At 49.9% G+C, this 27,823-nt stretch overlaps 1 protein-coding gene across 2 annotated transcripts in view; it reads left to right on the top strand.

Moving 5' to 3' along the window:
* The window catches only part of RIC1 (RIC1 homolog, RAB6A GEF complex partner 1), a 116,051-nt gene that overhangs the window by 13,859 nt on the left and 74,369 nt on the right, over positions 1-27,823 (top strand). Inside the window, exons 2-3 of one of the 2 annotated variants that reach the window (XM_029054959.1) lie at positions 4,972-7,198; positions 20,955-21,062. In XM_029054959.1, coding sequence (XP_028910792.1) covers positions 21,048-21,062 — 15 coding nt within the window. In that variant the 5' untranslated portion in view covers positions 4,972-7,198; positions 20,955-21,047. The remainder of the gene's footprint in view (positions 1-4,971; positions 7,199-20,954; positions 21,063-27,823) is intronic. The other variant, XM_029054958.2, reaches the window with a different exon arrangement.

The following is a 27,823-nucleotide window of genomic DNA, read 5'->3' as shown; positions in this document are numbered from 1 at the left end:
ACGCTGTTTTTTCAATCAGATCGGACCGCGATCCCTCTTCGTTGCCCGTCGCTTTGATTAGTCCTAGAGACTTTCCACACTTTAAAAGCCAGCGGTAGGCCCGAGCTTTGGTCAGGGTCGGGGTAGGCGAAGGGTATTAGTCCGATAGCGTTGACAAGCTATTTCTAGGTGACTCATATTCAGAGTGACGTTTTGCGAGAGACAATCACTCCCCTTTTATCAAACTTGGAGTCGGATTCACTTTTCGAAGGAGTATCACTAAAGCTCTCACGTCAGCTATTATTAGCGTTTGAAGGCACCTAAAGAGCACAGAGGCTTGTGTTTTCCCGAGCGTTTAGTAGAGTGCTCTGTGCAGAGTGGTGTATTTACAGGAGACGAGTGGTTCCGAGGCGCTTTTAGATATTACGGGTTTAGGTCGACTTATTCAGTGTAATACTCGGTCTCCCTGGTATCGCCTCCAAGCAGATGGGTCGGAGGACCTGGGTTCTGAAATCCCGGCTCTGCCGCTTGCCTGTTGCGCGACCTTGGGCAAATCGCCCAAGTGTCCCACCCGATTTGCTTGTATCCACCCAGCGCTCAGTACAGCGCCTTGCACGTCGTGAGCGCTTAACAGGTACCGTAATTACTGTGAGCGCCTCCGTGCCTCGGGTTCCTCATCTGCGAATCGGGGTTAAATCCCTGTTTTCCCTCCTGTTTATTGATCATAAATAACAACTCTGGTATTTGTTAAGCGCTCGCCACGTGCCAAGCACTGTTCTGAGCGCCGGGGTAGATGCGAGGTCGTCAGGTTGTCCCCCGTGGGGCTCCCAGTTCCCCGCGGCTCCCCGCTCCCCGGGAACCTCCGGGGGTCGCCCGTCCACCTCCGCGTCAAACAGCAGCTCTTCGCCGTCGGCTTCAAAGCACTCAACCGCCCTGCCCCCCCCCCCCCCCCCCCCGCCTCACCTCTCCGATTTCCTACTACGGCCCAGCCCGCACACGCTCCTCAAATGCCGACCTACCCACCGTACCTCCAGCTCGTTTATCTCGCCGCCGACCCCTCGCCCACGCCCCGCTTCCGGCCTGGAGCTCCTTCCCCCTTCCTATCCAACAGACCATCACTCTCCCCACCTTCAGAGCCTTATTAAAGGCGCGTCTCCCCCAGGAGGCCTTCCCTGACTAAACCCTCATCTCCTCTTCTCCCGCTCCTCTCCGTATCGCCCTTGCATTTGGATTTGCACCCTTTATTCGCCTCACCCCAGCCCCTCGCTACTTACGTACGGATCCGTGATTTACCCATGTCGATGTCTGTCTCCCCCTCTGGACCGTAAACTCGCTGTGGGCGGGGAACCCGTCTACCGACTCCGTTGTACTTTCCCAAGTGCTTATTTCGGCGCTCGGTACGCAAGTAAGCGCTCTGTAAATGCGACCCGTCGACACACGCAAAAGATGCGGTGACCGCCCTCAGGATTTCACCGTAATTACTGAACGCCGCGGATAGAAAGAAATAAAGGCGAGCGCATGTAAATAAGGAGATAAATGCAAGGGCCAGGGTGACTCACGGGGTGACGTGACCAGGAAGGTGGAGATTAGTCAGGGACTGCTTCGTGGAGGGGGTCGCTTTTGAGGAGTGCTCCGAAGATGGGGCGGGATATGTATCCCCAGATTCGAGGAGGGACAGAGTTCCACGCAGACGGGGGAGGCCTGAACAATGCGTCGGACGAGAGTTGCGAGGGAGTTTGCAGTTGTCGTTTCACGCCTGGCAGAGACGCTCACGCCCAGTCTTTCAAAGGCACCCATGTCATCCCATCCCCCGCCCCACCCCCTCTCCTGACCACTGCGCTGTCCAGCTATCACCCCATCTCCCTCCTGCCCCAATCGGTTGATTAAGTTTACCCCCTCTACCTCTACTTCCTCTTCTCCGTGGCTTGGTGGAAAGAGCACGGGCCGGGGAGTCGGAGGACGTGCGTTCTCATCCTGTCGCTTGTCAGCTGTGTGCCCTTGGGCAAGCCACTTAACTGCTCCGTGCCTCAGTTACCTCGTCTGGAAATTGGGGATTGAGCGCGAGCCCCACGTGGGACAACCGGATTACCTGGGATTATCTTCCCTGTATCTACCCATTACCTTGTTTCAGGGCACCTGTCACTTCCCAGCGCTTTGAACATAGTAAGCGCTTAACACATGCCATAATTATTGTTATTAGTATTATTCTCCAACCCCCCCCCCCGCCTTGACCCTCTGCGATTCGACTTCCGTCTCCTCTTCTGTGCTGAAACTGCTCTCTCTAAGGTCACCTTGCCAGATCTGACAGAGTGGATTCTACTCTGTCCTAATCCTCCTCGACCTCTCAGCTGCTCTTGATGCTATGGTCGGCCCCCTTCTCCTGGAAGCTCTGTCTAATCTTGGGTTCTCTGATGCCGTCCTCCCCCGGTTTTCCTCCTACATCTCTGGCCACTCCTTTTCGGACTTTTTTTTCCGCTGGCTCTTCCCCTGTCCCACACCCCGTAATTATGAGCGTCCTTCAGAGCTCGGTTCTGGGCCCCTTTCTCAATCTACGCTGATTTTCCTGGGGAGTTCACCTGCTCTCGTGGCCTCAGTTACACCATCCCTACCCAGATGACTCCCAAATCTACTACCTCGCCAACCCTGAACTCTATCCGTGCCTGCGCTCTCGCATCTCCTTCCAGGGCATCGCTACACGGAAGCCCCGCTGGCACCAAAGGCTCACCGTATCCCAAACTAAACTCATCTTCCCTCCTAAATCTTCTCCCGACTCGCCCGGCAGTGTTGACGCCGTCACCCTCCTCCGTGTTTTTCAAGCCCACGGTCTGGTGGTGGCTCCAGACTGAACCAGATTGCTTCTTTAGGGTAGGGAATTGTCGAGTGGCCATTTTAGACCCTGGTGTGGGGTCGAGGGGAGGAGAGGATGGGGGCAGCCCCCTTGAAAGGGCTGGACTCTGTTACCAAGGAGCAAGAAGGCGGGGTCCTTATCCTTGATTCCGCTCTCTCTCTTTCAGCCCCACATTCAGTCAGTCATCACCGAATCCCGTCGGTTCTTTCTCTGCAACGTCTCCGGAACCTGCCCCTTCTTCTCCGTCCAAACAGCCGCCACGCTGGCCTAAGCGCTTATCCTATCCCAGTTTGACTACTGCGTCAGCCTCCTCCCCTACCTCCAGTCTCTCCTCCCTCTAGCCTGTACTTCACTCTGCCGTCCAGATCATTTTTCTCAGAGATCGTCCTGCTCGCGTCTCCTCGCTCCTCGTAAGCCTCCGATGGTCGGTCGTCCGTTCCTCCCCGCGTCAGAGAGAAACCTCTGTCAGCTCTTTCCCCACTAGACCCCAGTTGGCACATTTTCCTCCTCCTCACTGTGTCTTGTTCTCGTCTCTTGTTTCCCTCGCCCCCCCCCGGGACTCCATCCTCCACATCTGGCACTGCTCTCCCCATCTTCAGAGCTCTGTTGAAATCACATCTCCTCCATCTCCGATTCTTCTCTCATCTCCCCCCACACACTGCTTCCGCTTCAGCCCTTCCATGTCACCCTAGCACTTGGATACTCGCCCCCAACCCTTACAGATTTTAAACTGTCGCTTTCCCCGGCCTGTAATTTATTTTCACGTCTGTCTCCCCTGCTCCACTGTAAAGTCTCTGAGGGCAGGGATGGTGTCCATTGACCGAATTACACTCTTCCAAGTAGCGGTCTGCCCACTGTTAACAGGATTGATGGATTGATTAATAGGTTATCTTGCAGGGAGCGGCGGTAAAGTAGTGCTTAGTACAGTGCCTGGCACAGAGGGAGCCCTTAACAGATACCATTAAAAGACAAACAAGAAACGGAGAGTGGAGTCAGTAAGTAAAAGGGAGAGTGCTGGAGGCGATCTGTGAAGCCACTGGTTGAGGCTTTTTTTTTCTTCACGGAAAGAAAAGCGGGTAGCTGTGGGAGGCTTCTGAGGAGGGGAGTGATGTGTGCTGGATGGTATTTTAGGAAGGAGGATAGGCACGGCCATATCGTAGGGAAGGCCGAGGAGGGGAGAGACTTGACGTAAGGAGGAAAGTTGTCCTTTGTTTTTGACGATAACTCAGCCGGGACGCGATAAGTGCCGGAACCAGGACGGTGGCCCAGAGGGCGGAGAGGAAGGGGTGGATTCACTCACTCAACACTGTAGAGGAAGAATCGGCGGGACCGAGAGACTGAATATCTGAGGAAAAAAAAAACAAACAGGACTCAGAGGTGACACAAGCCGGTAAACTTCTGGGAAAGGGAGGGTGGTGGTGCTGGCCGTGAGAAGAAGGTTTAGGAAGGAGGGCGAAGTGTTCGGTTCGCGGTATATTGAATCGAAAGTTCCTCTGTTGTCGCTTCCGGGGAAGGTGCCGACTTCTCATTTTGGGCATGTGGAGGTGCCACACGTGTGGGCCAGGGCTTCAAAGGGTTTTGGCTTTCAGGGGCAGAGGCCTACTCCATCCTCCAGAGCCTGCTAGGCCGGGGCACAGAAGGGCTCCGACCAGCAGTGGAGTCCCACTTGGGCTCCGGAGCCCATCGGAGGTGTGAGGGGAGGCCCCGGGATCCCAGGGAGCCTCTGCCCCTGCTCACGCCTGTGGTCTTCAACTTCCCCTGGAGCGGCCCCCGCGCCCCCGCTCGGCTGGCTGACTAATCCTGCGGTGGGTGGGACGGATGCCTGCCTCACGGCTGGACCATCTACCAGGCCGCCCGGGCCGGCGGTGAAACGGAGATGATCCCGATTCTGCTGGCCTTAGGCAGGAGCGGGGAATAGAGTAGGCAGTATCGAAGGGGAAGGGGGAATGGAAAGAAGAGGGGAAGAGAAGCGGCGGGTGGGACGGGGGTGGGGGAGAAGAAGGGAACGGAGAAGAGGGCTAGCTACTTCACCCGAGACCTTGGGGGGGGGAGAATTTGTAGGGCAGAAATGTATGTTATATGCCAACCAGCGCTGTTGAGACCTAAGTTACCTATTACGGGACTTATCCACTTGCCTTTAACAGTGACAGATCAAGGTCGATGAGCTGCTAATGGCCCAGATTTTACACCCTCTCTCAAAGGCTCCTCTACATTTTCTCTTACTGCATCTAAACTTGCCTCCCTCCTCCAAAATTGGGTGTACCAGTAGACGGCGAGCGCTGAGCTGTACACTCGTGGTTGCCAAAACTTGTCATGGAAATAACGCTGAGAAAACCACCCCCCGTCGCTTCGTGGAATGCCAGGATATCACGTGACCACGAAAGCAGTCGTCGCCTTGAAAGAAAAACAGGCCCACGAACTGACCGGGTACAGAGTCGCTCGGAGCAGCAGTTGCCGGCTGAAGGACAGCTCAGCCGGATGCTGGATGTGCCTTCTTTCGGTGAGGTCTTCCCCCTTCCGAGCAGTGACCGTCAGGGGTTGGTTTTGCAGTCAGACAATCACTAGTATCGGGCCTTCCGAATCTGCCCAGCGGTATAAGTGACGGTCTGATGATGCCGTACCTGCCCCTGTAAGCCAAAACCCCATGTCACCGTCGTCCCTCCCCCGCCCCAGGTAGGACGAGTTGTGGTGAAGAAAAAGAAGATCTCTACAAAGGGGTAGCTGGACTCGTTCACGGGAACACCACCGTTTGACAGACCGATTGTAATGAGGGATTTTAGGGTTTGAGTCGGTGGCCACGCCCAAACCCGGAAGAACGACACTGGACCACGTGGGATCGCTAGACAAAACAGCGACGGCTTGCTTTTCTTTGCCGGATGCGTCAACGCCGGCTCGTGATCCCCAACCCCGTCTTACTCCCGGAAGGCAAAAGCCAAACAGCCCTGCTGCCCCTAAACAGTGGCATCTCATTGACTACATCGTAGTATGGAACGAGGACCTGAAGGGTATAAGGATCATAGTTGTCCCGCGTGGAGCAGGACGCCAGACAGACCGTGGTCCCTGATGTACAGCCGGGGTGAGCCCGAAGTATAATCAGTTCAGCAAAAAGTGGCCTCCAAACCGCCCAGCACGGCTAAGTGTTGAGTTCCCGGAGAATGAAGACGTCTGCAAGGGGCTGCCCGGCAGTACCGGAGCAGCTCGAAACAGCAGCACGAAAGAACAGGGGAGCGTTTTTCCCCAGCATCGCCGAGGTACCCAGCTGGCCCAGGTGAAGTCACCGAGATTGGTTCGGTGAACCAATCGATGGTGTTTATTGAGCGCTTACCGTGGGCAGAGCACTGTGCTGAGCGCATGGGAAAGTACAGTGTGACAGAGTCGGTAGACACGTTCCCGGCCCACCCGGAGCCTGCAGGCCACGGGCCTGAGTTTGAGTCAGATGACCCGGGGATAATTTATTTTGGAGCAGAGCGAGTACTGTCCCGACACCTTTTTTTTTTAAAAAAAAAAAAACAAAAACTACGTTGCAACTTATAAATCAGATTAAGGAACAAGTGCGACAGGTGGTGGCACACCGAAGCGGCAGAGATCCAGAACTCTGCAGACCGCCAAGAACATCTGTACATCGTTAAAGAAGTTATACGGTCCCCGTGCGTGTCATCCCAATCCCTCTGAAGAGCGAAGGTGGCTTCAGCCTCATCACAGCCGGGAGGGGATCCCGAAGGGATGCATCCCGACTCTAGTATTCTCCTAGACACACTCTCTGTTGAAGATGAAACCCTGTAAAAGAGAAACTCTACCAGTGTGCAGAGACCTGGCACGGATCCCATCCTCGAAGGGAATCACCAAAGCGGTTAGAGCCATAAAAATGAAAAAGCACCTGGATCCGGCGGCACGTTCGTAGACTCCACATCCTACTCTTCGAGTAGTTCTGTCGGCACCTCTTACGGACCGTGATCCATGTCGGGTGCAAGATAGGATCGCACGCAATGAAGTCTTGGAGCAAAATCAGTCTTCTAGCACCGAAGCTCTGTTCCCCGCAGGACAGCGTCATTGGGTGTGACCTGCGAAGAGAACGGACGGTCCTAGGATTCCCCCCCGCAGCTGCTATCGGCCAGCTGAAATTGGACCACCAGGGCCAAGAGGGGGGAGAGGAAAAGTTTTAAGGAGGCGGGAAAGCTGCAGATCATACTGCATCTCGTCTGAACGCCGGGAGACAACCGCAGCAGGCGAGACCGGCCGGCGTTCGGCAGTCGAGGAAGGAACGGTTTCTTGGAGCAGAAGCTCTGAGAGGATTGTAAGACAGAGGCAAAAGTGGAAAAAGTGCCAGGCGCGGCAAACAGCAATCTGCAGTCAATATCATCTGTGATCTAGGTAATTATCGGGTTTTATTATTCTTTAAATTGTGCTCAAAATCTGGTTGAAATTTTAAAAGTGTGGGGTGTTATTTTAGCTTTAATTGCTTTGATTAACATACCATAACCCCTGCACGACAGGTTTTTCTTCAGTAACATTACTCCTTTCTCACATTTGTATGTAACGAAATGGCTAAATAAGGATTGGCTCTCACAGGTGCCGTTGACACAGCAATGCTGAAACAGTCTTGTGTAACTTTAGGGTATCCGATCACGGCGGCATCCACTCACGCAAGAGATAAGCAAAAATGGACCGCCGGGGTCCACACCAACCCTGGACTTTTTCTTTTTAAATCCCCTAGAGCCGTAGAAATGTCTTTTGGTTTGAATACGACGACGCTGATGGGTGAGGCTGTGTCCATGAGTGTGTCCCACTGAAAATCCAAATCCCACCTGAGAACAAATATTTGTGGTGCATTTCAAAGTACATGTCGATTCTTTTGATGTCAGGGAATGTAGGTGCGCCAAATTGAGTCATTAACCGGGACAGAATTAATAGAGCGTGATTCTGTTTAAGCAGCGAAGATGCTAGAAAAATAAATGAGAAAATGCACCCTTGCCTTTTTCAGGTTTAATTCATTAAAACATTTGGGGGTAGAAATTGGGTTAAACTGAAAAAAAAAAAAACCCCTAAAACTTGATACACTCGTTAGACTTGTGATTTTTTTTTTCCTGTTGGCTTTCTCCAGCTGTCCTGAACAGAAGAGCATTTAAATGAATAACTTCACACTGGTTATTTGTCTGTAATGGCTCATCTTCTTGCGTTGCAGCAGATGACTCGAGTGTAATCTGTGCAGAAGTTCGAACCCAGTAGATAAATGGCAGTCCTTTGGGCGTTTATAAAGACTTGTGAGGGGATTGCCTAGTTTTATCTTCCCGTGGGGCTAAAGAAAATACCTATAAAAATCTATATGGCGTCTTTCTTCCCAAGTGCACGAGTGCTTACACCTTATCTCATTTTGCCCTCATTACATCCCCGTGCACGTGGAGGGTCAGGAATTTCCCCATTTTACTAGTGAAGAGACTGAGGCGTGGAGAGGTTTAAATGAATTGCCCAAATCTCTACAGTTAGAGCACCAGCGAAACCGAGGTCTCTGCCTTGGCTGCTTGAGTGCTGGTAAAGTGGTGGTCTTGTTGTACTGGTATTAGTGTGAGTGTTTTTTTTCTCTGAAATTTGGTAACGCCCATTGCAGAGAGCTTAAGAGATTTAGGATGATGTTAAATAAAAAAGAAAAATCAGATGTAGCTTTTAGCATTCAAAGGGTACGATAGCATTAAAAAATGAATCACTGAGTTACCTGTAGCGTCTAGCCTTGATTTATTTTGCTTATTTAGTGCCCGTTCGTTAGGAGTTGAAGGAGCGGGAATAAAGATGATCTGAAGGATCGTTCTGAGGAAGGTTGGGTACAGCTAATATTCTAGAGGAGTAAATGTTAGGCAGAGAAGTTGAAATGCTTGCCCAAGGTCGCATGGCACCACTCGTAGTTTCTCTGCAGCTGTTTCCTATCCACATCCAACATTTTCTTTTGGATTTTTCTTTTTTTTTTTTTTGAAGGAGAGGTAAAGTATGAAGTTACTCTGACCTGTCATGACTGAGCTCCCGTGTCAAAAGGAGCTTAAATTTGAATAATGACAAAACTGTACAATAAAGATATAGACATAAAAATCCCTTTTTTACCTTTCTTGAGTTAGAAATGTTCCTTAATTTGAAATCTGTAAAACAAAGACTGCTTAACTTTTTAGACAATTTTTATATGGATTGGAGAACAAATCTTAATAGTGAAATGCCTAATAGCACTTATCACCGTATCTTCATTGTGGCGTGGCCTCCTTAGAGCCTAAGGTTTCATGCTACCCCTGTACACATTTAGTTAGTGCAAATATAGTAATAGTTAAGGGCTTACTATGTGCCCAGCACTGTACTAAGTGCCGGGGTAGGTACAAGATGATCAAGTCGAACACAGTCCCTGTTCCACAAGGGACTCACAGTCTAAGGGGGAGGGAGAGCAGGCACTGAATCACGTGAAGCAGAGAAGTTGTGACTTGCCCAAGGTCACACGACGGACAAGGGACGGAGCCGGGATCAGAACCCGGGTCCTCCGACTCCGAGGCCCCTGCTCTTTTCACCAGGTCACGCCTTGTCGTGTCTCTCGAAATACAAGTTCTTTTCATGGACTTGTGATTTTGCAATAAAAAGCTTTCTCCAGACTGCAGTTCTTTCATCTCCGTAGCTAAATAAAAGAATCGAGAAGCTCGGGTTTACTATTCTGATCAGGCTTAAGTAACTGAGAAGCGGCATAGCCTCGTGGAAGGAGCCTGGATCTGAGAGTCGGGGGACCTGGGTTTTAATTCCAGCTCTGCCACTTGTCCGCTGTATGACCTGGGGCAAGTCCCTTCTCTTCTCTGCGCCTCAGTCAGTCATCTGCAGGATGGGGATTCAACACCCGTCCTCCTTCCTGCTTAGACCGGGAACCCCGCGTGGGACTTGATGATCTCGTATCTGCCTCGGCGCAGATGCAGTTGTCGCGTACTGAAAGCTTTTCACCCGATGATCCTTGGCAATCGATCGATTGTATCGAGCGCTTACTGTGTGCAGAGCACTGTATTAAGTGCTTGGGCGAGTTCCATATAGCAGAGTTGGTTGGCATGTTTCCTGCCCCCCACGAACTTACAGTGCCTGCCTTCTAAAGTAGTTCTTTAGACGTGAATATACATTTCATAAGGTTCAGTTAGAGTTACCGAACGAGTGTACCGTGAATATCCGCGGATCCTAGAGGAATTGAAGGAATGGTCATTTTTTAATGTTTGTTTTATACGGCGGTTATGATTGTTCGGTCTCTGGAAGGGTGCAGAATTTGTTTCGATTAAATTGTCGTGCTAAAATCAGCGTGCCGTCTTTCCTTCCTGGTATCTTTTCACGCGGATTTTAAATCGAGGTATCCAGTTAGGTTGATAACTTAATCGCGCTCTCCCGAGCGTGGAGTACCGTGCTCCGGCTGCCGGGCTCTCTGAATAAGCACCCCTGATCCACTGCTATCCAGCAGCCCACCCCCGTTCACCGGATAATATGCCGTCGAGGTCAGATGCTGTGCCATGATGCTCAGAATGTACTCCAAGACATCTGGCTCAGTGGGAAGAGCCCGGGCTTGGGAGTCAGAGGTCATGGGTTCGAATCCCGGCTCTGCCCCTTGTCAGCTGTGTGACTGTGGGCAAGTCACTTCGCTTCTCTGGGCCTCAGTTCCCTCATCCGTCAAATGGGGATTAAGACCGTGAGCCTCACGTGGGACAACCTGGTTACCCTGTATCTACCCCCGCGCTTAGAACAGTGCTCTGCGCATAGTAAGCGCTTAACAGATACCTACATTGTTATTATTATCTTTAAGAATTGAAGCGGCGTGGCTTAGCGGAAAGAGCACGGGCCTGGGATTCAGAGGCGGTGAGTTCTAATCCTGGATCCATCACTTGTCTGCTGTGTGACCTTGGGCAAGTCACCTACCGCAGCATGGCTCTGTGGCAAGAGCCCGGGCTTTGGAGTCAGAGGTCATGGGTTTGAATCCCGGCCCTGCCGCTTGTCAGCCGTGTGACTGTGGGCAAGTCACTTCACTTCTCTGGGCCTCAGTTACCTCATCTGTAAAATGGGGATTAAGACTGCGAGCCCCACGTGGGACAACCTGATTCCCCTGTGTCTACCCCAGCGCTTAGAACAGTGCTCTGCCCATAGTAAGCGCCTAACAAATGCCAACATTATTACTTACCGTCTCGGTTCCTCAGTTACCTCATCCGTAGAGTGGGGAGTAAAACTGTGGGCCCCACGTGGGTCAACCTGATTACGTTGTATCTCCCCCGGTGCTTAGAACAGCGCTTGGCACATAGTAAGCGCTTAACAAATACCACTATTATTATTATCGTTATTTAGAAAAATACCTAATCGCAAATATAACTTGCTCCTGAAAGCGGTTTCTCCAAGAGAGGAAATTCCTCCCCTTAACTAATTTTCAGGTAAAATCAGGCAACGCGTCGAATAGATCTGGCTCACGATACAGAAGCCAGAGTTCGCGGAGAGGGCCAGTGGGCGTGACGAGGCTTCCCCTCCTCGCCCTCCCCCCCCCAACCCGCTTAGATCAGAGATAGGGTAATGGGTAACCACACTGCTCAGAGAGTATAATTTCTCATCTTCTGAAGGATCACTTCTTCCATATCTAAAACCAGAATCAGTTAAATTAAAATGTCACTCCCTTAGTTTTATGAGGCAAGTAGCTTAATTGTTGTATTTATCTAATAGGAGCAGGGTTCTGTTTTTAATGCCGATGTAGCTCTTCTGTAGAAACTGCTCTTTGCAGGATTTTTCACTTTCCAGCTCCGCAACCTTTCCGATCACCGGGAACCTCGGGTTATTGACTCAGGAGAGCTGCGTGTGACCCCACGGTTTCGTCGGTAACCTTCCTTTTCGAGGCGCAGAGTTAGCCGGTATAAGGAAAGGTGTGTTGCGCACTGCAAAAGGCCCATTTGAAATAAAGATGGTCTAATTCCCCTGAAAAATAGACTGTGTCCAATTGGCAGACCAGCTCCATCTGAATCCATTTTCATTCCTACTCCTTTGCTTGACCGAGAGGAGTTTAATCACATCTGAGAAGCGGCGTGGCCTACTGGATGGAGCACGGGCCTGGAAGTCAGAAAGACCTGGGTTCTAATCCGGGCTCTGCCACTGGCCTGCCGTGTGACCTCGGGCAAGTCATTTAACTTTTCTGCGTCTGTTACCTCATCTGTAAAATGGGGATTAAGGCTGTGAGCCCCACGTGGGACACGGTCTGTGTCCAACCGGAGCGACTTGTCCAACCCCAGCCCTTAGCACAATGCCTGGCACATAGTAAGTGCTGAACGAATACCCGTTAAGAAAAGAAAAAAATTGCCATCCTGCCTTTTAACATGACCTGGGAGGAAGTCTGGGTCTCATAATAGGTTTTAATTTGCTTGCTACTAGTTGAAAGATGCAAGGGGCAGACACGTTGGTACAGATACTGTCAATAGATTCTCTTCTCCTCGAATGAATCGGCTTTAATTTTAGCTCTGATCCCTTTAGTTTAGGCACCTTCTTAGAATAAGGTTCTGACTTTGAATATCAATTGAGTTTTACTTAATCCTTTGCCAAAAATACTTCCTTGACATACTTCTCGGAGCTCTGAATAGTGAAGTATTTAAAGCCCAGTATATATAAATAGTTTTGGATGGAAAGGGCAGGCACTTAATATTTGGATTAAATATGTACGCAAAAATAAAGACGGCACTCACAATTATTTTAAAACAAATTTTATAAGAGATGTATCTAAAACGTTCACGCGCATTATGCAGTTCCAGGATAGGAACCTTGTGAATTACTGCTTTTTAATAAACCTTCAGTTTGGAGGATGAATGGTGGTGGTTTGGAAGCAGTTTATTGTATGTAGAATCCACTGATGCTACTAAAGTCTGAGGATTTCATAGGGATAATTTGCAGAGGAACAATAACTTCCTTGAATATTGCAAAGCACTTCACGAATATAAATGTGGGCCTTTGAGAACTGAAGTGTAGTTCACCATTGTAGCCCTAAATTTGCATCACATACCTTTTGAAATGTGTATTTCTTTGCTAATGTAAGATAGGTGATCTTTCTAGTAATAACCGTTCTGGACTTGGATGAAACAGTTTATATCCTGCAAGAGTTTTATACCAACGGGAGCTCACGTACCGAGGGTAAACAGACGTGGTTCACGGGGCTGAGGCCTGATCTCTTCTTCTATACGACTTGTACGGTGCTTTCCTAGAGCCACGGAAATAGGCAGGGCAGGCCGCTCCTGGGTTTAGCAGGATTAATGTGCAAGTGCTGGAGATTTAGCGGGGAGGAGAGAGTTTCTCAGAAATTCTACTCTCGGCCCATCTTCTTATTTCTTTCCTCTGAGCGTTGGGGCTATTCCATGATCTTCTGAGATTTTTTTTTTTTCCAGCCTTCACGTTCCTCCTGGTTCCACCAGGTGCAGACAAAATAACCTGGCGATGTGGATATTATAGCAACTATGTCTTAAAAAAAAAAAAACCCCAAAAACCCTACCTGCGCATGAAGGAGAATAAGGTGTTAAAACAAAGTGCGAGGTAACCGGGGTAAATGAACCGCTAAATGGAATGGAACTTAGCCCTAATGTTTCATTTAGTGGGTGTGATGCCGTCAGTGGTGTCGTCTTGGAATGCGGATGTATGTGTGTGTGTGTGTGTGTGTTATAGTGAAAAGGCCAAAGTGGGATCCAGTCCCGGACAGTTAGTATTCGTACAGCGTCACTCTTCGCTTTCTCTTCGGTTCTTGCTTCTTGGTAAAAGTTGACCTATATAGTCTTGGCATACTTATTTGGCAAAATCGGCCAAGATTGTTTGCTTTTTTTTAATGGAAACTTGGAAAAAGTGACAAGCACTACTCTAAATCCATGTTTCATGGTGGTTGTAATTTTGACGTTCTAATTTTAAGGCATATTTTTCAGGCTTTCATCATCTACTGTCTTCTAGTTTGTGCCATCCATTGGCGTCGCTTTCCAGATAAATGCTTGATTTTACTCTTTTTGCTTTAGCCGCAGGTGAGCCTCTCCGCTTCTTTCCCTCTCTGGCCCTAGTTAATGTTCTTCTGCAGTCCTCGTAGTCTCCTCGTTTGTGGCCAAGAGTCTTAAAAAGTCATTAATAGACAAGTGGCTTATGAAGATTTTTTTAACCAGTAGTTCTGGTTTAAAACTGAGATTGATATTTTCCATTTAGTAACTCTGTCATGTTAAATCAGCTCAGGTTTGTTTTTGTTGTAGAGCAGATCGTTGACCGTACGTGGAGCCAGTCTGGTCTAGCGGAAAAAGTGTCGGACTGCTAGTCAGGAGACTCGGGTTTTATTCCTGTCTCGGCCTTTGACCTGCTGTGTGACCTGGGGCGAGTAACCTAACCTCCCTGAGCTTCAGTTCGCTCAGCTAGTCACTGGCGGGAATAATACCTGCCTCCACCTACCTCACAGGAATGTTGTGACGGTAAAATGAGACAGATGACGTTGAAAGAGCTTTGGAAAAATAAAAGTGCTATTGAAAATACACGGTGGCATTATCATCATCATCATCATCCTTATCAGTAAGTTTCACCACATCCATTTCTACAACACGGAGACGGCGTTCTTATAAAATCTTGTGTTAAAGAAAACTCCCTCTGTGGTACTCACCTCGCACATGCGCACAGACCGTTTCTTCCAAAATCACAGCCCACTGTAACCAAACGCCCGATGTCAGAAGAACATTCCCTAATTCCCCAACAGCCTTCTAGCTGAAACGCGTAGCGAAAGCATGCGCTATGGCGGACCTGAATGTATATAAAAAAACAAAATTCAGCTGTAACATACTAGAGCGTTCAGTCAGTCGTATTTATCGAGTGCTTACTGTGTGCAGAGCACTGTACTAAACGTTTGAGAAAGCTCAATACGGTAATAAGCAGCGACATGCCCTGCCCACAACGAGCTCACGGGCCAGAGCCGGGGAGACGGTCGTCATGACGAATAAATAAAATCACAGATACGTACGTAAGCGCTGTAGGGCTGGGAGAGGGGAAGAGCAAAGGGAGCAAGTCAGGGCGAAGCAGAAGGGAGTGGGAGATGAGGAAAAGTGGGGCTTCGTCTGGGAAGGCCTCTTGGAGGAGGTGGGCCTTCCGGTAAGGCTTTGAAAGGGGAGAGAGTCGTTGTCGGATTTGAGCGGGGAGGGCGTTCCAGACCAGGGGCAGGACGTGGGCTAGGGGTCAGCGGAGAGAGGCAGGCGAGTTTGAGGCACAGTGAGAAGGTTAGCACTGGAGGAGTGAATAAATAAATAAATGGTGGTATTTGTTAAGCGCAGTTCAGTGGTGTACCACCATTGTTAAGTGGTGGTATTTGTGAGGTATTTGAAAGCACTGTTCTAAGCGCGGGGGGTGATACAGGGTCATCAGGTTGTCCCACGTGGGGCTCACAGTTTTAATCCCCATTTGACAGATGAGGTGACTGAGGCCCAGAGAAGTGAAGCGACTCGCCCAAAGTCACAGCTGGCAAGCGGCAGAGCCGGGATTAGAACCCATGACCTCTGACTCCCAAGCCCGGGCTCCTTCCACTGAGCCACGCTCCTTCTCTCCGCGGGCTGGGTTGTAGAAGGAGAGAAGCGAAGTGAGGTAGGAGGAGGCAAGGCGGTGGAATGGAGGAGTTTTTGTTGGATACGGAGGTGGCTGGGCAGTCGCTAGAGCAACCGCACAGTCTCTCTTTTTCTGTTTAGATGTCGAAAGATTCACATATTTGGCAGAGCCAAAGGGTGTATATCTGAATCTACTAATTGGCAGAGAATCTGCATACCACCGGCCTTAAAGACTTCAACCTGCCGGGCTGAGATGGTAGCTAGTGGAGTCAGCTCTTGGCTAGGGTGAATATATTTTACAATTGCTTTAAATAAACTGTGTTTTCAAAGCACAGTGCTTGGCACCTAAGTACTTAGTAAATACCGTCATCATCCGGGGCATAAATAGCTGTTCTTTGAAAGCAGAAATTCGTCTGCTCATATTTTACATCTCTTCCTACCTTTGCTCAGGGTTCCCGTCACTGTCTTTCTTTTACCTTCAGTCTGTCCTTGTTTTCCTCTGTCTTTCCTCTCTCCTTGCCTTCTTTATTTCCTCCCCGACCTGTTACTCTCATCTGAGTGTCCCCCTCGGTCTGTTTGACCTTCTTCTGCCTTTCCCTTTATTCATTCAATAGTATTTATTGAGCGCTTACTATATGCAGAGCACTGTACTAAGCGCTTGGAATGAACAAGTCGGCAACAGATAGAGACGGTCCCTGCCGTTTGACGGGCTGACGGTCTAATCGGGGGAGCCGGGCAGACGAGAACGATGGCAATAAATAGAGTCGAGGGGAAGAACGTCTCGTAAAAACAATGGCAACTAAATAGAATCAGGGTGATGTACATCTCATTAAACAAAATAAACAAAATAAATAGGGTGGTAAAGATATATACAGTCGAGCGGACGAGTCCGGTGCCGAGGGGGTGGGACGGGAGGGGGGAGGAGGAGAGGGAAAGGGGGGAGAAGAGGGTTTGGCTGCGGAGAGGTGAAGGGGTTGTAGAGGGAGCAGAGGGAAAAAGGGGGGAGCTCAGTCTGGGAAGGCCTCTTGGAGGAGGTGAGTTTTAAGTAGGGATTTGAAGAGGGGAAGAGAATCAGTTTGGTGGAAGTGAGGAGGGAGGGCATTCCAGGACCAGGGGTGGATGTGGTCCAGGGGTCGACGGCGGGATGGGCGAGACCGAGGGACGGCGAGGAGGCGGGCGGCAGAGAAGCGGAGCATGCGGGGTGGGCGGTAGAAAGAGAGAAGGGAGGAGAGGTAGGAAGGGGCGAGGTGACGGAGAGCCTCGAAGCCTAGAGTGAGGAGTTTTTGTTTGGAGCGGAGGTCGATGGGCAACCACTGGAGGTGTTTAAGAAGGGGAGTGACGTGCCCAGAGCGTTTCTGCGGGAAGATGAGCCGGGCGGCGGAGTGAAGAATAGACCGGAGCGGGGCGAGAGAAGAGGAAGGGAGATCAGAGAGAAGGCCGACACAGTAGTCTAGCCGGGATATAACGAGAGCCCGTAGCAGTAAGGTAGCCGTTTAGGTGGAGAGGAAAGGGCGGATCTTGGCGATAAAGGGCGGATCTTTATGTCCTTCCCTCTTTGCCCTTTTGCCTTTCCTTTTCCACCACAGTCAGTTGCTCTGCATCCATCTTTCTTTCCACCGTTTCCTTTGTCCATCTCCCCCGCCTCCTTCAAATAATAATAATGGCATTTGTTAAGCGCTTATTATGTGCCAAGCACCGTTCTAAGCGCTGGCGGGGGCGTAGGGAATACAAGGAAATCAGGTTGTCCCACGTGGGGCGCTCAGTCCCTATTTTACAGATGAGGGAACTGAGGCACAGAGAAGTGAAGCGACTTGCCCAAAGTCACACAGCTGACAAGTGGCAGAGCCGGGATTAGAACCCATGACCTCTGACTCCCAAGCCCGGGCTCTTTCCACCGAGCCATGCTGCTTCTCAAATCCCTCCCTCCTAGTCGCTCTCTCCTCCCTCCCTCCCACTTTCCTTCCTTAATGTGCTCCTCTCGGTCCCTCACCAGGATTATTCCTTCCTTTCATTCATTCATTCAATAGTATTTATTGAGCGCTTACTATGTGCAGAGCACTGTACTAAGCGCTTGGGATGAACAAGTCGGCAACAGATAGAGACAGTCCCTGCCGTTTGACGGGCTTACAGTCTAATCGGGAGAGACGGACAGACAAGAACAATGGCAACACCCCACTCCCGAAGGCATTTTTCCGCCTCTCTAAATTCTTATCCGGGCATCTGAGCCTATGGTGTCCGACAGGGAAATGCAGCAGAGGGGGTGCTCCGAGCCAACCTAGCAGCTGCCCGCTTGGGCTAAGGGCTCGCTGCTGGTTACTCTCTCTGTTGGTGTTCACTGTGGTCAGCGTCGCGGGAGAATGGGTCAAGTCATTCGTGTCTGGAAAGAGAGCAGCCAAAGCCGCCTCCTAGAACTGCTTGGTTTGGATGCCGGCCAGAAGGATCCAGTCCTGGCGTTTCCAGGTCATCCCAGGTGACGGGGAAGCCAGCTAGACATGGCTTCCTTCTCCCCCGGTTCCACTCTTCTGAGGATGTCTTCTCGGGGCCTTTACCTGTTGCTTAAGTGTTTCCCGAGCTGTTCCGGAAGCTTCGGGACCACATTCTTGCGCTGGTCTCGGCCTGGCTGAACTGGTGGCTTACTTTCCTGCCGCTCTCCACGATTGGCCGCCGCTCCCACTGAGCCAAATCGGCATCGACCCGCCACAACAACCCCTTCACCCACCTTTACCCCTTTGGAATCATAGATCCATTATAACCAATTGTTTTCTGTTGATCCTGCCTCCAGTCTGTCTTTTGTCTTTAATGTATGTAATGGTATTCGTGTGGTCCTATTGATCTTGTCCTCCCACGGGATTTCCTTGCGGGTCTAGTATAGCTCTCTGCGTACCGACTGACTTTTCAAACTACAGTGGGCGTTTCCAACACTAAGCAGTTGATGACTACACAAATTGGAAATTTAGCCTCTTCAAAGGGCAAGGTTTGGTTATTTTGTCAGCTGTCCAGGCAGGTGTCAGTTGTGCTGTGTGCTGTTCTTGTTGGCTGGCTCGCCATCATTCGTACTTCTTCCAAGAAGCTGTCGACTTTTTGGAATTCTGTTTCTCCTTTGTGCACGCCTCAGCTCTTAGCCCTTCTTTCATCGTTCCTGGTAATGCAGTGTATTAGGTGTCAGCCTATGAAAATACCTTGAAATCAGACCTGATCCTATTATTGAATTTTGTCCGGTAGAGATGTGAACGAGAGCTAAGGGAGAGCCCAGTATCGAGGTAGTCTTTTTGTCGGGATATTGAGGATATCGGCGAGAGGAAAGAAACTCCCCGTTTTTTGCCTTTGCCTCTCTTACGTGGGTGCCCCGTGCCCCAGTGGTCTGCAGAAGCTGGGTGGGTTCTTCTCACTGTTTCCTCGAGGAAGAAATTAGGGCCGTCATTACCGTCAGCAAACGTTTGAGAAGCCACCGAGTGCCTGGTAGCTACCCAAGTCACGCATCTAGACTTCCATTCCTGGGCCCAGTCTCTCTCTCTGCCATCCCTGTTGCTTCAAGTGAAAACGAGCCAAGCTACCTCCGAGTTTCTCGTTCTCTCTTGGTCTCATCTGGCATGCCCCACCACGGGACTAATAATGATAACTATGGTATTTGGTAAGCGCTTACTATGTGCCAAGCACCGTTGTACTGGAACCAGTGGATGAAGGGGGCCGACGCCTTCAGGGAGCCCACCTGTGCCAATTTTGGCAGCTCGCTCCCTCCCTCCTCTACTCCCTCTTCCTTTCCGGCCATTGCTCTGAGCTAAAATGGCCAGAATGTTGGGAAGGGAAGGTGAAGGGAGGGTAAGTGTGCAAGCAGGTCTCTGAGGCCTTGAGAGGATGGGAGAGGATTAAATCGTAAATTGGGGAGTTTCCCTGGGTTTCCATTGCCGTGGGCTGTCCAAGACTTTAATTTGACCATTTCTACCACCACAGTTGTTGGTCGGGGGAGATGGAATCAAGTATCATCATTGTTTGCCTCTCTCTTTTTTTTTTTTTTTTGGCCAACCCAGGGTGGCTACCGGAATGACACGCAAATCAAGTGCAGCCAGTCATTTGACTGGTATGCTGCCATCACGCCTGTGCAGTCAGCAGAACGCTTTATTTTTTTTTTTGTTTGTTTGGCCATAGGTCCTTTTTTCAGTAGGAAACTAGAGTTTCCTATCCCGGGAAACTGTGGATGTCCATTTGGCAGGGATAGGCTTGGTAAAAAAAAAAAAAAAAAAAAAAGCTTGGTGTGATCGAAAGTACCTAGTGGTTTCACTTCCTCCTCACCAAACTCTCCTTCTGACCTTCACCCCCTCGGCCATTTGTTTTTCTGCCACCTCTGCTCTACTAAGACCGTGCTCACAAAGGTCTCCGAGAACATCCCGCTGACTCATTCTAATGAGTTCTACTTTGCCCTAATCCTCCTTGACCTCCGTGGCCGCTTCTGACAACGTGGACCCCTCCCGTCTCCTAGAAACACTATCCATCTTTGGTTGCTCTAACCTCCCGGTTTGATTACCGCGGGTCTCCTTTCTCTTCCTCCTCCCGAAGCGTCTCCCCTCTGGAGGTGCTTCTTGCATTAGCGTCCTTCGGAATCGCCGTTCGGAACACATCGTTCCCCTTTTTAGAAACCTCCAGTGGGTAGCCGTTTATCTCCATATAAAACAAAAATTCCTAATAATTGGCTTCGGTGGCTCCTGAGGTATCCACTCCGGTTTCTCACCTCTCTCTAGTGCATACTCTTAACTCCTCTCTCGTTAACCTTCCGATTGTACCCCACTCGGTGACTCTTTGGCACGGAGCCTGTTTCTCATGCCTCTCCCCTGTCATTGGACTCCTCTCCTTCAAATCCGCCGAGCCACCTCCTCCAAGTGGCGAGCCCCACTTTCCCGGTCGTATCATCCCGTAGCGCTCATGGACTTATCTCCCTTTTTCGAATCGTCTCGCCAACTTTTCTTTGTATCATTTGCGTCTGTGCTCTTTCTTTTACCGATTTTAGGTTGCAAAGGGTGTTTGCTTTTCTTCCCCATTAGAGCGAAAGCTCTTTCAGAGCAGGGGCCGTGTCTTTGCTTCTGTTGTATGCTTCCAAACGCTTAGTACAGTACTGTGCACACGGAAGGTGTTCAGTGAATGCTGCTGTTGGAAAAATTTGAGTGTTCTCCATGTAGTAGTCCTTTGTTTTTGAAGATGATGCCACTGATGGGAAGATTTACCTTAGGGTGCAAGTGTGATCGAAAAGGCCGCTGCAGGACTGATAGTCCCAAACACACTGTGTCCACACAAAGGTTTTTTCCCTTGTGTTGGGATGTTTTACACGGTTGGTTTCCATTGTTGGAGCTCCTCCTCATTAAAGTGAGAATGCTGAATTCCTTGGGATGTTGGAAATTGGATTCTTGAATATTGAATTTGTCGTGATACATTTTTCTGAAACTACTTCAAGCTTTTTAAAATGATTATAGACCTGAAGGGGGCGGGGGGGTTGCCGGTGGTGATTTCAGTTGTGCAATATCTTTTTCATGAGAGCTCCATAAAAATGAAATCTGTGTTTTGTTTTTTTCTTTTGGCAGCCCAGTGTGTTAATCGTGAGTTACAAGGAAGTTGCAAAGTCATCAGCTCAGTTTGGATCTTATAAGCAAACCGAATGGAGACCAGATAGTACTATGATAGCCGTGTCGGTAAGTAGAACTTTTACATTTTTTAGAGTGTATTCTCGTATAATGAAATCATAGTTGTTCAACATTTGGATTCTAAACTGGCTTAGATTTGATCACTTAAGTTTTCAGACAGATGCAGAAGAGGGATTACCTCCGTGAGGCGCGCTTGCCAAGAATGCACGCGTGCATTTCTGAAACTCTTGAGTTGCTCCCTAAAAATTGAAAATGGGGGAACTGGGGCAGAGGAGTAGATGTTCAGAACTGCAAAATAATAAATAATAACCTTGTGGTTTGTGAAGCACTTGTTATGTGCCAAGCACTGTACTAAGACTGGGGTAGATTCAAGATAATCAGGTGGCACACGGTCTCTGTCCTATATGGGGCTCACAGTCATGGTAGGGGAGAGATAAGTATCGAATCCTCATTTTGCAGATGAGGAAACCGAGGCGCTGGGAAGCAAAGCGACTTGCCCAAGATGATGATAATGACTGTGGTGTTGGTTAAGCGTTTACTGTTTACAAGGCGCTGGGGTGGATACATAATCGGGTTGGGCAAAATCCCTGTCCCACAGAGGGCTCACAGTCTTAATCCCCATTTCACAAATGGGGTAGGTAACTGAGGCACAGAGGAAGTGAAGCGACTTGCCCGAGGTAACACATCTGAAAATGGGGGTAAGATACCTGCTCTAACTCCCTCTTGGATCGGGACCACCCGATCCTATGGTCTTGTATCGACCCCAGCACCCAGGACGTAGTTAGCATGTAAAAAATGGCATCGGTCATTCATTCATTCGGTCGTATTTATTGAGCGCTTAGTGTGTGCAGAGCACTGTAGTAAGCGCTTGGAAAGTACAATTGGGCAACAGATAGAGACAATCCCTGCCCAACAGCGGGCTCACTGACTAGAAGGAAGGGGGAGTTACGTTGCGTCAGTTATCGATCTGTGTATTTCAGCCACTGGAATGGAATAGTACCAACAGCCGCTTCTGGTGCAGAGCCATGTCATTCAGCCGGCGGGGAGGGTTTGGGACAACACAGAGAGGGATTCAGTTGTTGTAAAGGGAAAGGAGAATTCCAGTGGGAAGTGGGGAAAACCATTATTTTTCTTGCTTTCTTTCCTTCCAAAGTTTGGCCTTCCCTGCTGCCGATGGGCTGGTATTTGGAGGGGGCTCGTTCCGCAAATCGCCGTTTGTCATCAACCCCCTGTAACGTCATAGGCTAGCAGCTCTCCTTTAATAAAAAGAATAATGGTATCTGTTAAGCGCTTACTACGTGCCCAGCACTGTGCTAAGCGCTGAGGTAGATACAAAGTAATCGGGTTGTCCCACGTGGGGCTCACACTCTTCATCCCCATTTTACAGATGAGGTCACTGAGGCTTAGAGAAGTCACACAACCGATAAGTGGCAGAGATGGGATTAGAACCCACGACCTCGGACTCCCAAGCCTGTGCTCTCTCCACTAATAGGCCGCCACTTGCTTTAAAGTTTAAAACTCTGTGCTCTGTCGGCGAGTGTCCCAAACTGAACGACTCCTGCGAAGCGTCGTATAAGATTTTCCCTCCATTTCAGAGGCTTTTCCTTCAGATGCAGAAAGCTTTTAGTTATATGGGTAGCAGATGAGCTAATACTTTGAAAGAAAAACTCTTTCATGGAAACCGCTGAAGGAACTGTAGAACGAAATGCAAATTAATTTTCTCTCCGTAAGAATTCACATCAGTTGGATGCATTTATTGTCTGTACAGTTCCCTGGGCTAGTAGCCACAGCCCGGGCTTCGTGCCCGCTCGGGCTGTGCCATCGGGGATGAAGCTATCTGACCAAAGAAGCACGTAGGTGGAACCACCTGTGTTTGGCTTCCGTTGGTGGTTTTCCAAGTGCTTAAGTACAGAGTGCTGGCACTCCAGTAGACGCCCAGTAAATACCATTGCAGGATTGCTCCAGCATCCTGTATGGTGGAAAGGCTCGGCAGGAATCCGAACCGAGGTTACCCTGGCAACGGCCTTCTGGCCTCTGTCGGTGTGGCATTGGCACAGTCCTTTCCGCCGGGCCCCGTCGCCCTCCCATCTTGTCTTCCAAAGCTAAAAACATGGCTGGAGGTAAAGAGGAAGGAAGCGTGAGAGGAGACGGGTAGGGAGGAGCCTAACAGGGCGGCAGAGTTTAAAAGAAGCGAAGGAGACCCATCGCATTTGTGATTAGACTGTAAGCCCGTGATTAGACTGTAAGCCCGTCAAAGGGCAGGCACTGTCTCTATCTGTTACCGATTTGTCCATTCCAAGCCCTCAGTACAGTGCTCTGCACATAGTAAGCGCTCAATAAATACTATTGAATGAATGAATGAATGATTAGACGTGGAATTGGAAAATGTCACATTTAGGGTTAAGGCTAATTTGACCCTCTTGATTCATTAACTTTCCTTGCACACTCCTTCATTTCCATGGTTGCAGATTGCCTGGTGCTTATGCTTTCTTTTCGGAAAAGCCTTTCCACTTATGAAAATAGCCTAAATTTCAGTTCTGCGACGCTTTCAAGCTGCCCTTAAAAGTACAGTCTGATCTGTTGGCAAGTCTGCGGAGGCAGCGCGGCCCGGCGGAGAGAGCACGGGCCTGGGATTCAGGAAGCCCCGGTTCTAATCCCAGCTGTGCTACTGATCTGTTTGATCTTGGGCAAGACACTCAACCTCTCTGTTTCTTTACCTGTAAAATGGGGATAAGATACCTGACCGTCCCGCCTCAGACTCTGAACCCCGAGACAGGTCCCGTGTCTGATTATTCAATAGTGTTTATTTATTCAATAGCATTTATTGAGCGCTTACTATTTGCAGAGCACTGTACTAAGCGCTTGGAATGTACAAATCGGTAACAGTTTAAACAATTTAACAATTCGATTATGATTGTCTGTGTCTACTGCGGTGCTTGGCGTAGTGCTTTGGGGCGTAGTATGTGCTTAACCAATGTGATTATTATTACTAATAATAGTAATAAAAAAAGTAGCCGTCTTTATTGGCCTGACTACGCACTGGACAAACCTGACAGCTGATATTGCCCCTGGCAGATGAGCTTCTTTGTCGCCAAGCCCCGTCTGAGGGACTCGGACACATGCGATAAAAGTCGAAGGCCCCTGTGCCTACCCTCAGACTTCCAGTCTGACGGGGGAGAGGGCACGGATTGGGCCCAAACCTTTGGGACAACAGCAAAAGCGTAAAAACAACCAAGCAAAAGTGAGCGATTCAAAAGTAAGGATTCAAAACAAAAGTAAGCAAACGAGCAGGTATGCACATGAGTGCTAATGGGGGTGGAGGGAGTCACGTGACCGGGGAGGAGGGACTTAGTCGGGAAAGGCCTCCCATTAGAGCTCACCCTGTACATTAGAACGGGCCAAATTCCCTGATCGATTGATCGCCTTTGTAGGTTTTTCTAGCATCTAACCTTGCTCCCCGACCCTGCCGTCTCCCCTGGGTGGGGGGGGGGGGGTTCCTCAGGGCAAACCCCTCAGTCTAAGAAAGTTGGGAGAGAGGAGCGACCCCGGAAGTTGCCAACCTCCCTACCGATTTCTGTTGAGCGCCAAGAGGTACTTCTGCTCTTGAAGGAAGTAAATAATTCAGCAGAGGAAAAGAATAGCTTCCAACTGATTTATCTGAATGCAGATTGCTCTCCAGCTTCAGCTCCCGGGGAGCAAAGGATGGAATTTCCTTCAAAACAACGGGAGGAGGAACTTCCCACTAAACGGTCTGATGAGGAGCAGCTCGCGGCCAAGTGGAAGGAGCCCGGGCCTGGGGGGTCAGAGCACCTGGGTTCTAATCCCGACTCTGCCGATTGCTCGCCGTGGGGCCTCGGTGCGAGTCACCGAACTGCTCGGTGCCTCAGTTACCTCACCTGTAAAATGGGGATTAAGACCGTGAGCCCCAAGGGGGACGGGGACTGCGTCCAGCATGATGAAATTGCGACTGCCTCAGCGCGTAGAACGGTGCTTGACATATAGTGAGCGCTTAACCAACGTCGTAAAGAAAACAAAGCAAACTAAGCTACTGCGAAAGGCCCGTTTTCAACGGTTTCTTTCTCGGACGGTCCCCGGAAGGGTTTGGAGTTAACGAGGGGGGAGACGGCTCGGTTTCCTCATGCAATATTTAGGGATTCTTCCCAGTGGTGTTAGCGCTGTGTAAGTTGCCAACTCCATGGGGGCAGTGCCTCCCCGACAGCTGTCTCAGGCTTACTGTCAGTGTCGCTCATCCCAGGGCTCTGAGGAGACCCGGGAGTTTCCCCTCAGGGCCGAAAAGAGTGAGAACGGTGGCTTTCTGGCCTGTTAGTTCCCTGATGTCTGCCCCCTCCCAGTCCCCGTCCCTCCCCCGTTTTTGCCCGCGCAATCAGAAATGAGCTCTTTGCACAGATGGCTGGAGGTGTCTAAAGCAAACAAGCGATGTAGTTTTAATGTGTGTGACTCGAATATCTCGTATCTGCACAGTGCTCGGTACACAGTAAGTGCTTGACGATTACCACGGTTGTTATCACCGGTAGGTGGTCTCACTTCATTACACCCACTCTCTCGAGGAGCCCGTCCCCTTTTAGGGCTTCCGCTATCATCTCTGCATCCTCGACTCCCAAATCTACATCTCCCGTTCCAACCCCGCCCCCTCTCTGGAATCTCGCCTCTCCTCCGGCCTTCGGGACATCTCTCCGCGGATATCCCACCGTCACCTCCAACTCGGCGTGTCCAAATCCGGGCTTCTCGTCTTCCCATCCAAACTCTCATCCCTGTGACTTTCCCGTCACCGTAGACAACGCTAGAGTCCTTGCTGTCTCACAGGCCCACAGCCTGGGCATTGTCCTTGATTCCTCACTCTCCTTCCCGTGGCTTCCTTTGAAAAGGGCACCGAGAATTGCCCGGCCGTAACGTCTCTTCTGCGAACAGCGACTCGGAAAGGGAGTCATTCTTTTAACGGATGTGTGGCTTTCTTTCAGCACCACTCGGCTTTTAGGAAATTTCTGTCCCACGTCCGTGAATCTCCTTGTAGTCTTAAGGCACGCGGGGATCCAGAAGTGACCGACCGAGATCCGGTGATAGGAACGTGTATGCCACGTTGACCTGTATGAAGCAGCGTGGCTCAGTGGAAAGAGCCCGGGCTTGGGAGTCAGAGGTCGTGGGTTCTAGTCCCGGCCCCGCCGCTTATCAGCTGTGTGACTTTGGGAGAGTCACTTCACTTCCCTGGGCCTCAGTGACCTCGTCCGTAAAATGAGGGTGAAGACTGTGAGCCTCACGTGGGACCACCCCATTACCTCGTATCAACCCCAGCGCTTAGAACAGTAAGACCGTTACCGTATTACAGTGTTACAGTATTAGACTGTAAGCCCGTCAGACGGCAGGGACTGTCTCTATCTGTTGCCGACCTGTCCATTCCAAGCGCTTAGTACAGTGCTCTGCACATAGTAGGCGCTCAATAAATACTGTTGAATGAATTAATGAATGAACAGTGCTTTGCACTAAGTAAGCGCTTAACAAATGCCATAATTATTATTATGATTGAAATGGGGATCAAGACTGTGAGCCGCATGTGGGACAGGGACTGTGTCCAACCTGATTAGCTTGTGTCTACCCCAGAGCTTAGAACAGTGCTTGACACATAAATGCTTAACAAATTCCATTATTATGACTACTACTGTAGTTCGGCAGTAGTAGCCTGTGAAAGGAGGAAAAATGTATTTCTGCTAGCGTGGGCCGGAGCAACTTGAGCCAGAACCCCCCGGAAGGACTGTGTCATTTACGAGTCCATTCGAACCCTGGAATAGAGAAGTGGGCAGAATTAAGAGAGAAGCCTCCGTTAGTAATCAGATCCCTATTCTGAAATGAAGATTGAGATCGCTGTGATCTCGGCGACGTGGCTCCATTTAGCCCGCACCTCGTTGCCAAAGCCACAGGGTTTTCCCAAGCTCAGAAATGCCTACTAAGAAAAGGATATAATTTTAGTATCCGCTCTCAGAAACAAAAAGGCTTATGTGGAATCTGGAATATCTGATGAATTTGGGTTTGAGACATGAAGTGGTGGTTTGAGACCTGAACTCCAAGAAGTCAATAGAGCTACTGTGTAATGAGATGGGGTTTGCGCTTATCCGTGCCAGCCAACAGCTGAGTAACATACTCCTCTCTTCTGGGAGTTGGAATTAGTTTACAGGCAACTCTCAGGAACTTGGATCCATCTTCAAAGTAATAAAGGTTAAAACTGACTTCCACCCAATAAAGCTCTTTGATTTAACGAACTCTGATGGCTTCATAGCTTTTAAGTCCAAAAATAGCCTGCGTTTCATCTGATCTCTAACTGGTGAGCTCTAGCGAGTCGTCTCTCTGTTCAGTCAGCGAGCGGTATTGAGCGCGTACTGAGCGCTGTACTGAGCGCTCGGGAGAATATAGCGCGACAGAGTTGGCAGGCGCTTTCCCTGCTCACGACCAGCATACGGTCTATTCTAGATGAACTGTGGTGGGCTGTACCGATGATGTGGACGGATCGTGGAGCCCGTCCTCGTCCCAGATGAGTAGAGTGCACCCGGGTAGGCTCTGCTGTACCCGTTGTCCCAAGGCATCACCCCGTTGGGTCAGTAGAAGCCGCACCGACGACCCAGCTATCCTCTTAATTCATTTTTGTGTCCATGGTGGAGACCCAGTAGGGAGAAAAACTATGGGAGACAAAGACTGCTGGAATGGTTCTTTTGTGGCCACTAGTTCCGTTTCATCGTACTCTCCCCGGTGCCCGGTACGGCGCTCTGCGCCTGGTAAGGGCGCAGTAAATACACCCTTTG

Source organism: Ornithorhynchus anatinus, chromosome X5, assembly GCF_004115215.2.
Source record: "Ornithorhynchus anatinus isolate Pmale09 chromosome X5, mOrnAna1.pri.v4, whole genome shotgun sequence".
Lineage (NCBI taxonomy): Eukaryota > Metazoa > Chordata > Mammalia > Monotremata > Ornithorhynchidae > Ornithorhynchus > Ornithorhynchus anatinus.
This window is presented reverse-complemented; position numbering and strand designations above follow the sequence as displayed.